The following is a 15,922-nucleotide window of genomic DNA, read 5'->3' as shown; positions in this document are numbered from 1 at the left end:
TGGGCGTTCCACACTGAAGACTTGGAAGTAAACGCCCACGGCTAGGATTGGATGAGATTTGCATATTTAATGAGCTTCAGCTCCCCTCAGTACATGTGGGAATCGTCTGGGGAAACGCTCACAGGGCTCATCAAACAAACACAATGATTCATCTCTCATCCACCCGCGATTGATTGGAATGTTATTTTTGTATTGGCCGGCCCGATGTGAATATAACCGCGAACCGCACACACACACACACACACACACACACACTGCGAGCACTGCCGTTACAAGTCCGAATCTGATCACGACTGAACCAATAACACCTCAAATAAAGGATTATCCAGCCTGACCGCGTGCTAAGGTGTGTAATCAATAGATATCAAACGATCTGTAACAATGCAATACTAACACATATAAAAAAAACATGCTTTACTCACATAAGTGTGTTGCACCGTTCCTGTCGGATCCACTATAGAAGGCACAGCATTGTGTTTTAATCTCAATATGACTGCAAATCCAGACTCGACCTGTATCTTGTTTACAAACGAATCCGTGGTGAAATGAAGCGAACAAACGTGCAATGTCTTTACCACGTGAGCTGGAACTTCATTAAAAATAAAGTTCAACCACTCATTCCTAATAGTAGAATCAGAAGGAAGATTTCTCAGTTCATCACCCCTTTAAATTTCATATTTGAAATCACTAATGAAACCTGACAACAACTGTCTTATAAATGTTGTTTCTAAACGCTCGAATGAGGATGATAAACTGCATTTTTCAGCCTGGACAAAGCTAACGCGCATACGCAAATCCTAAACACTGCCTGTTTCTATAGCAACCGGAGCGTCAGCTGCAGTGACGTGATGACTTTACTAATCAACGATTGGCTCTTTCAGTTAGAAGGCGGGGCTTATTCAGCATATTGAGCATCTTCCTACATATAAAGTCTTTGATTGGAGTCAGTTTGATATCATTCCCTCTTGTTTTCACCCTTACGATTGGAGTCACTCTTCTAGCATAAAATGTGTGTGTTGTTCTTCCGAAGAAAAAGCTGAAGAGATCAGAAAAACACCTGCTGACGTCTTTCACTTGGAGGAAGTTAAAAGTCATTTCTGAGTCGAAGTTGTTATCTATAAATGGAAAGGCTTGGAACAGTAGTAGGTCTGCCACTCTGCCTTGGAGCCATCTGCTGAAATTTCAATGAGAGCGCATTAAAAAAACATGCGTTGAAGGCTTTACTTATATCACATTCGGTCAGTGTTCGTGACTGTACAGTCGGAGGGTCATGGGTAAAGTCCTGAGAGGGCGGCCAGGCAGAATACTAAGCAGTGTTAGCAAATACAAACACAACGACTCTAACAACATTTTCAACTTATTGGATTTTTTCTTATTCTTAATTTAGAAACAAAACCTTATGAGGGAAATACCCAAACATTTTTTTCTGTGGCATCAGACTCATTTTGGTACACAAGTTCATAAAAGCTGCCACGGCGAAGGCTTGCCTCATGAATATTAATTAGGTTAGACAGTGTTTGCTCTGGCCTGCTTGATTAGCTGACAGGCAGGATTTGGAAAGAAGGCTTGGCCCATGAATATTAATTTCTTATGACTGGACTGGATGCTTTGGGAGGCTTGCTAACCAATCAACCGAATTAATATTCATGAACTAAGTCATGTTAGGAAGCAGTCTGCCAGTCAAATAGCACTGTGTTAAAGTACTTGAAGGCTACATGCCATTGTTTTAAGTTAAATATTAAAGACGTGCATACTAACTCAATTTTTATTCAGCAAGGTTGATCAAACAAAAACTAATTTATGCATTTTTTTTTTGTGTAGATGTATTATCATAATACAAAACCAAGGCGTTTTCTTCACACCATGAACGATAACTGTTATTGTCCACACCAACCCACGATTATCGCTGTACCGTAGTATTCTTCGTAGTATACCGTAGTTTCCAACAGTTAAAAATGACAAATAAATACATACTCAGAGAGCTCTCCACAAGACATGTTTGATTATACCATCTGGAAGCTCAAAATTGATCGGGAGAATGCACGCTTATTGTACAGGTCAGTTAATCACCGTTCTAAATCTTAATAACTTTTGATTAATTTAAGATTCCTTGGTCATGCCAAGAACAGTGATACTAATTCTTCCATATTTGCTCGAACTTGCTGTCCGCCATTTTGAATTTCTTTGAAAAACTACTTTTTCGAACAACTCTTAGACCGTTGGTCTAATTTTCACCAAAATTGGCTCAGATCATCTTCAGACCAGGCCGGAAAAAGTTAGCAAAAGCTTTTTGTATTGATCAAACCGTTCTCGAGTAACGCATCAATAAATTTGTTGGCATGATGCAAAGCTGATTCTGAGCCTGTAACTATTGACATCAAACTTTTTCTGTGTCATTGTCACCTCACACTGACCACACCATGAACAGTGCCACCTATTGGTTAAAAGTGATAAGCAAATTAATTATACAACAGTAATCGTGCTTGTGATTTTTTTTTAGCCAGTTCGACTAAAATAAAAAGCTCCCAGCCATGCTTGCATGTCATAATTAATTGCGGCTTGCAGCTATATTTATGGTTATTGTCCCTGGTCTGAATGGGCCTTAAGTCAGATTTAGATCATTCTACACACAAACTATTTTTAAATATTCACCAATGTAGTCTGTCGCAGTCATTGTACCCTTAAAAAATGATGAAATATCCAAGATAAGGACTAACTAGGTCACTCACTGCCTTTGCTATGAGTGTTAAATATGAGTGGAAAAATCCACTCAGAAGCACTCAGAAACACTTTACATTATATTTTATTTACCGTAATGCTTAATCCTCAGTCTTTGCATTTGAATCTATGTGATTACGTACCGTTTTACTGATCTATACATATCAATGAGTGCTTGTGTGACTATTTTTACTAGTTGTCCAAGTATAGTGTAACAGGCAGCAGATCAGTGTTAACCACATGTAGACAACTCGTCATGTGACGCATGTCTTAACACATAATCTTATGAAGTAAGGCTGCGTTCACACTGCAGGCTGAAACGACCCAATTCCGATTTTTTTGCCCTTATGCGACCTGTATCTGATCTTTTCATGACAGTCTGAACGACACAGATCCGATCTTTTCAAATGCGACCCAGGCCACTTGGGTATGTGGTCCAAATCCGATACATATCCGATCTTTTGAAATGCGTCTTCAGTCTGAACTGCCAGGTCACATGTATCCGACCTGCACGTCGTTGATACGCGACAAACGTCATCATTGTAACTCCCGTTCCTTACTCCAGTCCAGTGGTGGCGGTAATGCACAAGAAATAGTTGCTAACCGCCAATAAAAGAAGAAGTACGCACCTGTTATGGGCCGCCGCAGACGTGTCTCTTCCCGTGACAAAGTTAGTTGAAGGCGCTCGCAAACATAATTGAAGGTGGATCTGGTCATTCTGAAGTTACTGACGAATTCGGTATCAGTAAAGCCACTCACATCAGTATCCCACTCCTCCTCTTTTTTAATTTTCTTCTTAACATGAGAAGGTTGTAATGGTGCTGGCTCCGTTGCGAAAATAACTTTAATAAAGCTAAACGAACTCCAATGCTGACACCCATATTTGGCTACTTCCGTAAACAACAAGTGACGTCGTTGACCGTTGAGTACTCTTCTGCGCATGCGGGTCACTTCTGGGTCATTTCACGTTCACACAGGAGATCACAAAAGGTCGCATTTAATTGGAAATGTGAACGGCCTTGCAAAAAAATCGCATTTTTTCAAAAAATCGGAATTGAGCATTAAGCCCTGCAATGTGAACACAGCCTTACATTTTTACACTTAATGAGGTTTTCCCAGCTAAGCAAATTATACTTATTTAAAATATAACAATAGTGAAAACTAAATAGTTTTTTTAATCTAAAATTACAAGTGTTTGTTTGTTTAATAATTCCAATGGTTATAGAACAATGGAATGTGTATTAGACCAGCTTGTCAAACAATAATTGATATGAGAGAGAATCATAGAGTGAAAATATATCTTTGCAGCCTCATTTGGTAAAGAATTTCTAATAAACCTAAAATTTACCAAATTAAGTTTACTATTTACCAAACCTTTTTTTATGTGGGTTTTGAAACAGGAGTCCAGATGTACACCTACAGTTCTAAAAAATACTGGGTTAAAAACAACCCAGTTGATTTAACCCAGCATAATTAGTTGATTCATTTTCCTTTATGTTGCTTTGCATACATTTTTTATATAAAACAATATACAGAACAAAAACAAATTTATAGATAAAATAAAATGTGCACAAACCTGTATTTTACTGAAGACATGCACCAATTTGATGGAGCTGAACTGCTCTCTCCCGAAGAGGTCGCAATAAGCCCTCGATAAATAACTCAAACAATGGGTTGTTACGTCCGACCCAGGAGCTGGGTAACACAAAAACTACCCAAACACTGATAAAATAACCCAGAAAAATTACCCAAAAGGCTCAACCCAGGTTTTGGCTAAAATAAATAACCCAAGAATTTAGTGTAGGTATTTACTAGGGGTGTGACGAGACGCTTATCTCACGAGAACAAGACAAGATTTTTACATAGTATTTTTAAGAAATCCTCAATGATGAAATAAATGACTGGAAAAATTGTTTACAGGTGCATTTGAAACGTTTTAACTCATCATCTTGTAATGAATGTCATTTCAGTTCTACTTTCTGAGTATGAATTATCATATGCAATAAAAGACAACAAGCACTGTAAAGGTTATGCCAAAAACTCAACTGACTGGCTTCTGTCCTGTATGATCATCTCTTCAGACCTCAGAACTGCACATGAGCTTCTTTTGACCTCCTAACTGAACTCCTTCCCACAAATTGATCATAGATATTAAGTGCAAACAATAACCATAACACCATAACCAAAGTACTCAATATTCAAAGTGCAAATAGAAAAAAAAATTCTTCAAGCATGATCCAGAGCTAAGATATGGTTACAACGAGATAGCTTTTATATTGGGAGATATTCGCGTGCCTCAGGGAGCCGCTTTCAAACAGTTTGAATGTGCGCTCCCATTTACTTTCACTTTCAATTTCGTGATTGTGTGTACTCTGTGAATAGGGAGCGGAGTGGTGGTGCTTAATGCACCTTTTAAAATATGTCTGACGCTTCTGCTGTGCAACGAATCCTCCGCCACGGTCCAGTCCACTAACACGTAACACACACTCGTAACACACGCTCAATGCAATCGCTTCACTAACACGTAACACACGCTCAATGTCTTCTCATCACATGATCGACTCGAACAGCTAGTTTTGGATAAGCTGATGGAATTGAAGCGACTTTTAAACACCTGAATTAAATAGTTTTTATTTCTATAAAAAGCAAAACTAGAGTGGAGGCGTAATGTAAACGTAGCATTGGCATATTCTATCCTAACTTCACCCTCACACACCCCGTCATGACCAGGTCATGACAAAATGACACGAGAAAGCTTTTCACCTCGACGAGAAATCTCGTCACAGTTTAGTCTCTCTAGATCTCGTGGCACGAGATCTCGTCACACCCCTAGTATTTACATTCTGAAACAATTTATAATATCTCTCCCGATATATCAACACTATGTCCTTTAGAAAAGAACATACAAACTGTTTTTGATGCATTTAATTTCAGATAACACTGATTCGGCCAGAATGTAACTCTTGTCATAATATCGGTCAACTTTTTTGCAACCTCTTCTGCATTTTTACCATGTGTGAAAATGACTGTATCATCAGGAAACATTACGATATTACATTGTACACACACCTTGGGTAAATCATTATTGTATGCTAAAGAGAATTGGACCTACTACGAATCCTTGTGGAACAATAGTTGGTAGACATAATTTGTCAATTTAATCAAATCTTATCTTTCATCCTATTCTCAAATAGTAAACATTGATAATTATTTATGTCTATCAATGGGTGTTCCACAAGGGTCTATTCTGGGCCCAATTCTCTTTAGCATACATTAATGATTTACCCAAGGTGTGTGTAAAACTTCATTTTCACACACAGTATTAATGCTTTCTGCAAATCAAGGAATACTGCTCCTCCTTTATCCATGAATGCCTTTACCTTTTATACAAAGTCACATGTAGCAGTATCTGTTGAGTGATTTACCCTAAAACCAAAATGCATAGGATGTAATTGGAAATAACTATCATTAAGATGATCCATAATTTGTTTGACCACAAGTTTTTCAAAAACCTTTTATACTAATGGGCCTATAATTACAAGTTAAGCAAGGGTCGTCTCCCTTAAATATATAGGAGCCACAACCGCTGGCTTCCAACAATTAGAGAATATCCCTTGACCTAATGAAATATTAATAATGTGTTAGAGGGCTAACTATTGAATAATTAATTTCTTTCAGTAAAAGTGTGTTCATACCATAAATACCCTTAGCCCTTGAAGACTTAAGAGACATGACTACTCTTTCAACCTCTAACTTAGTTTTGGTCATAATACCAGCGCTGTCTCACTAGCATTGATGGCATGTGAATAAGGTTCTACTGTGAAACTTTAAGCTATTTTATCCATTCACTCAATCAAATGGTGATTAAAGGCCTGTGCCATCTGGGAAATGTTATAATCTTTCATTCAATTGGCCTTGTTTTAGTATTATTTTGACTCCATATAGATTTTGAAATGAAGAAATGCATACTTTTCTTTAGCAAAGATGCATTATATTCATTAAAAATGACAGAGACTAAAATGTCTATTCTTTTGAACTTTCCATTCATCACAGAACCATTGTATTCATTGTGTTTGCCGTTCCTGGTGTCTCTCTCGCTGGAGCTTTTAATGCATCTCTGAAAAGTGTGAGAGAAATAACATCGCTTTGATTGGTTTTGATCAAATACAAGCCCTCATACTGACCACAATGCATCTCTCAGTGCATGTTCTGAGAAGGTTGTGGGCTGCACAGAAAATGAGCAAAATCGTGAAAAGGATAGCAAAATAAATGTTAAAAACGAGGAGAAAATGCCAGTATGGATAGGACCTCACCTTCAGGCAACATGAACAAAACCGTGCAATGATGCATTAAACACAGCTTGACTTGCCACAGTGTGTTTTGTTTGGTCAGTTATGGCCTGTTGAGAGCATGAAACCAAGATTTGAGAGACATTTAGCAACCAAATTCTCATATTAATAACTTGCCATATTATTGTGCATATGCACTAATGCATTGAAATATTATTTAAATGTTTGAGGTTAAAAGGAACATGCCACTATTTTTGAAAATAGGCTCATTTTCCAGTTCCCCTGGAGTTAAACAGTTGAGTTTGACCGTTTTCGAATCCATTCAGCCGATCTCCTGGTTAGGCTAACTTCCGTCAACATAAACAACGTGACGATAAAAGTGCTACCGCCAGACCCAGAGATCGGGCTGAATGGATTCAAAAACGGTAAAACTCATCTGTTTAACTCTAGGGGAGTTGGGAAATTAGCAAGAATAGTGGAGTGTTCCTTTAAGGATTTAAAAAAAAAAAAACTTTTGTATGATAATTAGTTTTTTAATAATGTGCCACTGGATCCATATTTAGTCCTGAAGCAAAAGCTGTTGATCTGTAACACCTTACAAGAGCACTTATATTTACTCTTGGGTCTCACCTCTCCAACACCTGCTTTGGCTAATCGATACTTCATTATGTTCAGTCAAGCGTGCTAGTGTTGTCTGGAGGAAAGTTTTTAATTGTTAGAATTTTATTGTTAATCTTTCACGGTCCTTTTGTTTTTATTTGAATGCTGTGTGGAAGTTTTTCCCCAGTAAGTGAAGACTTTGGGCCAGATTTACTAAACAGGGCAAATTAGTGTTAGAGCGCAATCCCATAAAAGCGATGATGGGAGTGGAAAGTTCAGCGCTTGATCTACTGATGAACAAATGAAAGAACACAGACTCAGCTGGATTTCCATAATGACCAACACAATCTACCAAGAGTAGCGCAAATTAAACTCTGGTTTAAAGGAACACGCCGACTTTTTGGGACTTTAGCTTATTCACCACATACCATTCTCATCTCTGTGCGTGCCATAACTCTGGCTCCGTCTGAAATCGCGTACTATGTGAGTTGGTACTACATTTGAATTTGAATGAACTTCATGACCGTTACAAATGAATGTAATCGGCACGTACTACATCCGCCATGTTGTCATGATCATGTGACCTACCAGCGTCAGTTGCGTCCCACCACCTCCATTCATAAATCGTCTCCCGTGGCCTCATGGGACAGTAAAGTGTCCATCGTATACACACTCTCGCCGGAAGTAGTAGGTCATCCGGGTACTTTTCGCCTACTGTTTTTCGAATACTATGAATTCGGACATACTACCCTATTGGCGTACTATTTTTCGCATACTATATAGTAGAGAAGTATTCGATCCACCCACCCACCTAGCTAGCTTAGCACAAAGACTGGAGGTAAATGGCTCCAGTTAGAAAGAAGTTTCATAACTTTATTTTTTAAGGATATTTAAATATACATGCAGTGAAGATAATGTAGGAGTTGCCTAGACCACATTTGTGTTGGTATTAATGTTTAATATACATTTTTAATGAAAATGAAAAGAGGCAGAGTGGTGTTTTATGACATATTTCTCCTGGAGCGCCTATTTCGCTTCAAACGCTTGATTCATATGGACACGCGAATTGATTCAAAATGTTCAAGCGTCCAACTAGATGCGATTTTAACACTCTGTTCGCGTTAGGTGTGAACGCAGCATTAGTACACAATGTATGTATGGACTTATCTAACTCTGGGGGATACGGTGAATAAGCTAAAGTCCCAAAAGGTCGGCGTGTTCCTTTAAGACATGCTTTTTTTCGTCAGTAAATAATGACGCAAACTAGCCTAGAAATCTAGACACACCCTAGCGGCAGCAAATCTAAATTGCAGCCAGGGTCGTCTAGCAACTCTCCGTTGGCTTGCGAGCTTGAAAAACCAAACTCTAGTCAGGCCAATCCCATCGTTTATAGAGTCGGTGGGCGGGCTTAACATAATGACGGCAGAGTTGCGGCAGTTCCGTGTGAATTCCCTGCTAACAAAGAACGGCACTGCAGTCATTCTTAAGAAAGGAAGATGTGTTCTGAGTTTTTCCGATCAGATACGGCAAAAGTTTAATCTATCAACAAGCTATAGCGCTATCCTATTGTGTGCAGAGGGAATTTGAAAGATAACCGTTAATCCCGCCCCTCGGATTGAGCCCTGCCAATGGTGTGTTCCCAGACCCAGCATCTTGATGTGGGTCTGGCTTGTCAGACTAGGCGCAAACACCAGTAATTTTACAAGTGTAAACCTTAGTAAATCACCTCATGATTCATGTAAATACTCTCCTCCCATAAATACTGCGTCTGAAAGAGAAAATCCTACAAACGCAGAAATAACCCTGTCCACGCCTTTACAGCGCTAATGCGTGTCTTTAGTAAATCCTCACCAGTGTTGGGGAAAGTTACTTTGAAAAGTAATGCATTACAATATTGCGTTACTCCCTTAAAAAGTAACTAATTGAGTTACTTAGTTACTTTTTAAGAAAAGTAATGCGTTACTTTACTTTTGCGTTACTTTTTCTCACCTGGGCTGGGCTTGTTTTTGTTTATAACAAAAAAAATATATTTTTGTGCAACGGTAAAGACCTCTTCATACCAAAATTGAAATAATAAGCCCCAGGCTGAGGTAAAAACAGTAGAGGGCGCAGCTCTGCTGCCATTCTGGATAATGGAAGAATAGGAGGCAGGAGAAAAAGTTTTACCAATAAAAACAAAAAATCTAGCAATTTATCATTAAAGGTCAGCAGCAAGACATTGGTAAATTGAATATAAAGGTAGATTATGCATAAAATAGTTGTTTTTATTTAACATTTAATTATTGGAGGTTTGCATAGTACTCTGATTTTGCATTTGACAGATTTTATTCATTTTGAGGAGTACAGAATCTTTATTGTGCAAGTGAGATAAATAAATGCTCACATTTAGTCTAGAACTACAATAACCCTCATGTTCACACACACACCTCTGCACTTATGTTTCTCAACATGAGCTGTCAGTCAAATTAATGTGGAAAAGTAACTCAGATATTTTGTTGAAAATTTGAAAAGTAATGCGTTACTTTACTAGTTACTTGGAAAAAGTAGTAATATTACGTAACTCAAGTTACTTGTAATGCGTTACTCCCAACACTGCTCCTCACAGTAGTTTTTAACACCAAAAAGGGTTTGCACTGGGGCTAGCTGTTAGTAAATCTGGCCCGTAGTGCTGTAGCTTAAAGCGGTTCATTTCATCTGTCATGCATGCCGAATGGTGATACACAGCGTGAGTGATTGTGTGTTTTCTCACATCAGTGTCGAGGCGGCGGTGGCAGCGTTCGCTCAGGCTCGGTCCCCGGGCATCTATAAAGGAGACTATCTTAAGGAGCTCTTCCGGCGCTATGGGGATGTAGAGGACGCCCCAGCTGCCCCTGCTCTCCCCGAATGGTGCTTTGATGATGACGAGGATGAAGATGCGGATGATGACGGGAACGCCATCGCTCAGGGGTCCGAGCCCAGCTCCTCTCAGCCCAGTCAGGGCAAGAAGAAGAAAGAACGACTAAAAGTGGTGCGTAAAACTCATTCCAGCTCATAGTCTTAAAGGAATATCCCTGGTTCAATACAGCACAGCTCATCTGGGCTCAGTTTATCACTGATGCTGCTTTCCTTTAGTGTTCTGGGTATCAGCTTCCTGTCCATAAGTGATGAAGTGTGCAGACGTGACGGTTGTTTGTTTGTGTGTCTCAGGGCGCTGTGTTTCTGGAGGGGGTGTGTGTCAAAGGAGTCACTCAAATCACGTCACAGCCCAAGCTCGGCACCATCCAGCGCAAATGTCAGGAGTTCTCCGAGTGGGACAGGTGAGTGTGTGTGTGTGTGTGTGTGTGTGTGTGTGTGTTTTACCCCCCACAGACGCTTACCAGCTCTGAGTGTCACTGATATGTCAAGTAATCGAAAGCATTCAGATGGGAATGTGTGTGGGGCATGAATATGGTACAAAATAAGAACTAAACTTCCATTTTTATATTAAAAAAGGCTCAATGAAATAAAGTGCTTAACCTACAGGAAATGCCGCTCATCAACCTCAGGAGGTCAAGCTAAATATTATATAGAAGTGAAATCTGGGTACCGTTTTACGCTTTAAAATCATGAACGGGGCAAGTTTGGTCCCATCAGCGAAGGCACGCAAACATGACAGTCATGGGACCATGGGCGTCGGACCCATTGTATGTGGACGGGACAAGACCCACCCACTTTTTACGACCAATGGTATCGGACCCATTCACTTTTATCGTCTCTAATTCAGCACATGTCTGTTCACCTACTCCTAACCAATAAACACTCATTATTAAACACGTTAGACGCCTTATTTCCAGTTTTCTAATATTTTCTTAATTTTTATTGAAAATAAATGCCTTTCCGATCTGTATGTGATGGGAAAGGGAGTGAGTTCGGCAAAAGGCAGATTTGAACCTCTGGTCGGTTTGCGTTAAAACTTGATGCCATGCGTCTTACCCCTACACTATTGCCGCTCTCAATGATACAATGATTTCCGTTATTTTGTCTGGTCCAACCAGACGTTTAGCAAACAAGGTGGTATATTTGTACTTAAAGGATTAGTTCACTTTTAAATAAACTTTTGCTGATAATTTACTCACCCCCATCTCATCCAAGATGTCCATGTCTTTCTTTCTTCAGTCGAAAAGAAATTAAGGTTTTTGATGAAAACATTCCGGGATTTTTCTCCATATAATGGACTTCAATGGGCTCCAAACGGTTCAAGGTCCAAATGACAGTTTCAGTGCAGCTTTAAACGACACCAGATGATGAATAAGGGTCTTATCTAGACAAACCATCAGTTTCTGCGAGAAACCCAGCAGTATATATGCTATTATTTTACCTCTCGTCAGACAAACGTGATCATCTCTGAGCTCCGCCATAACTTCCGCTAAGTTAGGTCAAAATACGAGCGTGGTCATAGATGTATCGATCATAGATGCCTCATTAGCGCCTGCACGGATCAGTAGAATAAGGGTTCTACGATCAATATATATCAATATTGATCAGCCTTGAATGCGCGGTTACAAGTGCGATTAATGTAAATGTTAAAATAACCTGTTTTTCATGCTATATTAATTTGACATAAGATTTAAAATTGCGATGAAACTAAAGAAAGTCGGTGCTTTTATTCTGTATTGTGGCACATCCGAGTGAAACGGATTATTGAAAAGAAAAAGAAAACGTTTAGGGGCGGGAACTTTATTCCATTTATTAGTTGTTGATTGGATGGAGGCAGATCTGAATGTGAGCTTGCGGTTGGTTGTAAGAAAGGGGCGGGGTTTAAGCGGACGAATTCAGAGAAGACCAGAGGGTGGATTTATGGTACTATTAAATTAAAGTTTTAAAAATGAAACCTGCATGGATGAATCGTAAATTAATAACGGACATTTAGAAAATAGATAGGGGGAATTTTCATTTAATTCCAACTGTAATAGTCCAAAGCACATGACATTTGTGCCTTTAAAGCGCCTAATAAGTAATGGGAAACATATGTGTAGCCTTTTAATTGAAAGAGTCACAGCTGAGTTCATTATCCTGATAAAGCAGCAGACATCATTACTTCCATTGATGAGTGGAGATCAATTAAAACCAGCCAGCAATATGTCCCATAATCACATTTTTTTATGTGCTTGCCTGTCAGATCTGGGTTTCCTGGTGCTCAGCCCGTATCGATGGACCGCAGGAACATTCGTCTGTTGGAGAAGAACGCTTATAAAGTCAGCTGGAAAGCGGACGGCACACGGTGAGTCCAGCCATTCTAAGGCCTGAAGCACACGCTATGCGAATACATCAAACGCGTATAGCGACGGGCTTGCAGATTTGCTGCTGCGTTGCAAAATGTCAGAAGCTCTGCTGCAAGATCTCATTAGAGAAACAAAATAACATTTATGTAATATTTTTTATAGCTGTATTAAACTTGTGTAGCTGTTTTTAAGTATTTTCAAGGTTAATTACATTCACTATTTCACTGTTAATTTTGTGACTTTTTTTTGTTGTTTTTGCTATTTTCCATCTTCTCTCTGACCCTTACAATGAAACGCACCGTTTTTGTGCCTGTGTTGTTTTTGTAGCTTTAAAGGCACAATTTGTAAGTTATTTGGGTTCAAATATCCAAAAAACACTAGAACAGTGTTATATATTTTGTTGACTTGTGTACTTACATGATCCCAAATGTTTCCAAGAATGTTTAAATCCAGAGAAATAAGTGGTTTTAACCAGGACACGGGCCGCTCAATGACATCAAACCTCCGTTACCCTTAAACACCAAAGCCGCTTTAATATCTGATGTGTTTTATTAGACAGGAGAGCAACTGTTTGGATCATTGATGGACAGAAACTGATCATTGTTCTCCAGCTGCGTTACACACACACACACATGAGCAGAAGAAGAGGAAGCGCTCGTCTGACAGAATAAAAGCTCCACTGCTCTCGAGCCGTGCGTCCGCTCGTCTCTCATTAGCAATCTCGTCCCGCTCCAGCTTCACACTACAGTAACGCTCATAAATCTGTTATACATTCGCTCATGAATATGATTTCTGCCCGAGTCCCGTCTGATTCTTTCCCACCGGTTGTAGAGATGAAGACGACAACTCCCATGATTCCTCATCGTCAAGCTACGCCTATGTGTTGAATAAGCGCCCCCTAGTGGTGAAAATTACATACTGTGCCTTTAACTAATTCTTTCATCTGGAGAGGTTTGCAGTTACAGTACGACTATTAGGCTCACTATAGTTAATTCATCTCGTATTTTGGATTTCAGTTTAGATTAAATTAGTTTGAATTTTGCATACATAGTTATTACTGATTTTACAATTGTTGGTTTAAAATATGAATACCGCTGTTCAAAAGTTACTTATATTCACCAAGGATACATTCAATTGATCAAAAGTGACAGTAAAGACATTTATAATGTTACAAAATATTATTTTTCAAATAAATGCTGTTCTATTCATCAAAGAAACCTGAACAAAATGTATCCTGGTTTCCACAAGAACATGAAGCAGCAGAACTGCTTTCAACATTGATAATAATCATAAATGTTTCTTGAGCAGCATTTGTGACACTGGAGCTCAAAACCAGTCCTGCCAAAAATCATTAGTATATTAAGATCATGTTCCATGAAGATATTTTGTAAATGTCTACCGTAAAAATATATAAAAAATGTATTATTAGTAGTAATATGCATTGCTAAGGACTTCATTTGGACAACTTTAAAGGAGATTTTCTCAATATTTAGATTTTTTTGCACCTTCAGATTCCAGATTTTCAAATAGTTCGGCCAAATATTGTCCAACAAACCCTACATCAATGGCTTATTTATTCAGCTTAATGTATACATTTACAATATTTGTCCTTATGACTGGTTTTGTGGTCCAGGGTCACATATTAGAATGATTTCTGAAGGATCATGCGACACTGAAGTCTGGAGTAATGATGATGGAAATTCAGCTTTGATGGCATTGAAATAAATTACATTTGAAAATTCTTTTGAACAGAAAACAGTTATTTAAAATGGTAATAATATTTCACAATATTCCAATCTTCCTAGCCTTGGTGAGCATATAAAAAACATGAAAAAAAATCATACTAACCCCAAACTTTTGAACTTAGTGTTATTATTATAATTAATTATATATATATACAGCTTTCCTGTAGCTCAAACACTAGAGCGTGGCGCTAGTAACGCCAAGGTCATGGGTTCGATTCCCAGGGAAAGCAAGAACTGACTAAATGTAAAATGTGTACCTTGAATACAATGTAAGTCGCTTTGAATAAAAGCGTCTGCCAAACGCATAAATATAAATAAATATATATATAACTTCGATTTTGGTTTAGACCAATGAAAGACGTGAAACAATTCACACAGACAGCTGTGTTTTACTATACAGTAAACGCTTTGCTACACTGCTTTATTATTGTGTTATCATAGATTTCAGATTTAACTTTCCCTAATGGGACGAGCCTTTTTAGGAAGTCCAAACCCTGATCTGTAGGTCATAGAGAAGTGTGGTTGGTTGTTGTGTGTGTTATTCAGACTCTGTCTAATACACTGATTGCCAGAAGTCAGGCCTAGAGGAGGTGAATTAAATCCCACCATCCAGCACAGGTTGAGTTTTTCGTTCTTTTGATGCTGTATCACCCTTTCAAATGATCTTCAGTATAATTCTCTCGTGCAGATTCTATAATGTTGTAGTCTAGTGCTCATAGAGGGCCATTTAATGATGCCACAGGTCATTTTATGGCGGCTCGGCTTGAGCTTGTCTGCTGTAATGATGTGATCTGTCTCCCTTCACTCCTGCTGGCTCATGCGCTCAAACGTCTGCATGAACATCATTAAACACTCATCCATAGGACGGATCTCAGATGCACCACAGTTGGCACTTTGCAGGATGTTATATGCCCTGGCAGCAGCGAATGAGCTGGTTTGGTGTGTCATAGTGATCCAAAATTAGCTGAAAGTTGAGCAGAACATCCGTGGCTCTTTGATTGAAACACACTTGGCTCCATCACGGAGACGTTCAAAAGGCGCAGCTGATCTCTTTAACTGGAGATCCGTTCTAACAAGCCCATTATCCTGTGCTTTGGCCACTCGGATGCCTTCGCTCTGGGGACGTCCAGCGGAGCGCTCTAAAATAATGACCAAACGAGAGGATATTAAAGACAAGGACTGTTTTTTTTTTTTTTAAAGAAGGGCTGAACAATTGTTTTTGGATGCCAGTGGGAATATCTCCAAAAGCACTTTTCATTTGGGCATGTGTGCAGACATTGTAAGCATTTGAGTGAAGACGGCTCTATTGACTGAAGTTTAAAGTGTTCCC

The 15,922-nt window shown here is 39.0% G+C and overlaps 1 protein-coding gene across 1 annotated transcript in view; it reads left to right on the top strand.

Moving 5' to 3' along the window:
- Window positions 1-15,922, top strand: part of rngtt (RNA guanylyltransferase and 5'-phosphatase) — a 174,794-nt gene that overhangs the window by 33,887 nt on the left and 124,985 nt on the right. The window contains exons 6-8 of the mRNA XM_079831823.1: window positions 10,362-10,614; window positions 10,794-10,903; window positions 12,745-12,846. Coding sequence (XP_079687949.1) covers window positions 10,362-10,614; window positions 10,794-10,903; window positions 12,745-12,846 — 465 coding nt within the window. The remainder of the gene's footprint in view (window positions 1-10,361; window positions 10,615-10,793; window positions 10,904-12,744; window positions 12,847-15,922) is intronic.

Source organism: Gobio gobio, assembly GCF_949357685.1.
Source record: "Gobio gobio genome assembly, chromosome: 12".
Taxonomy (NCBI): Eukaryota; Metazoa; Chordata; class Actinopteri; order Cypriniformes; family Gobionidae; genus Gobio; species Gobio gobio.
Note: the sequence above shows the minus strand (reverse complement) of the source record. Positions and strands in the feature narration are given on the sequence as shown.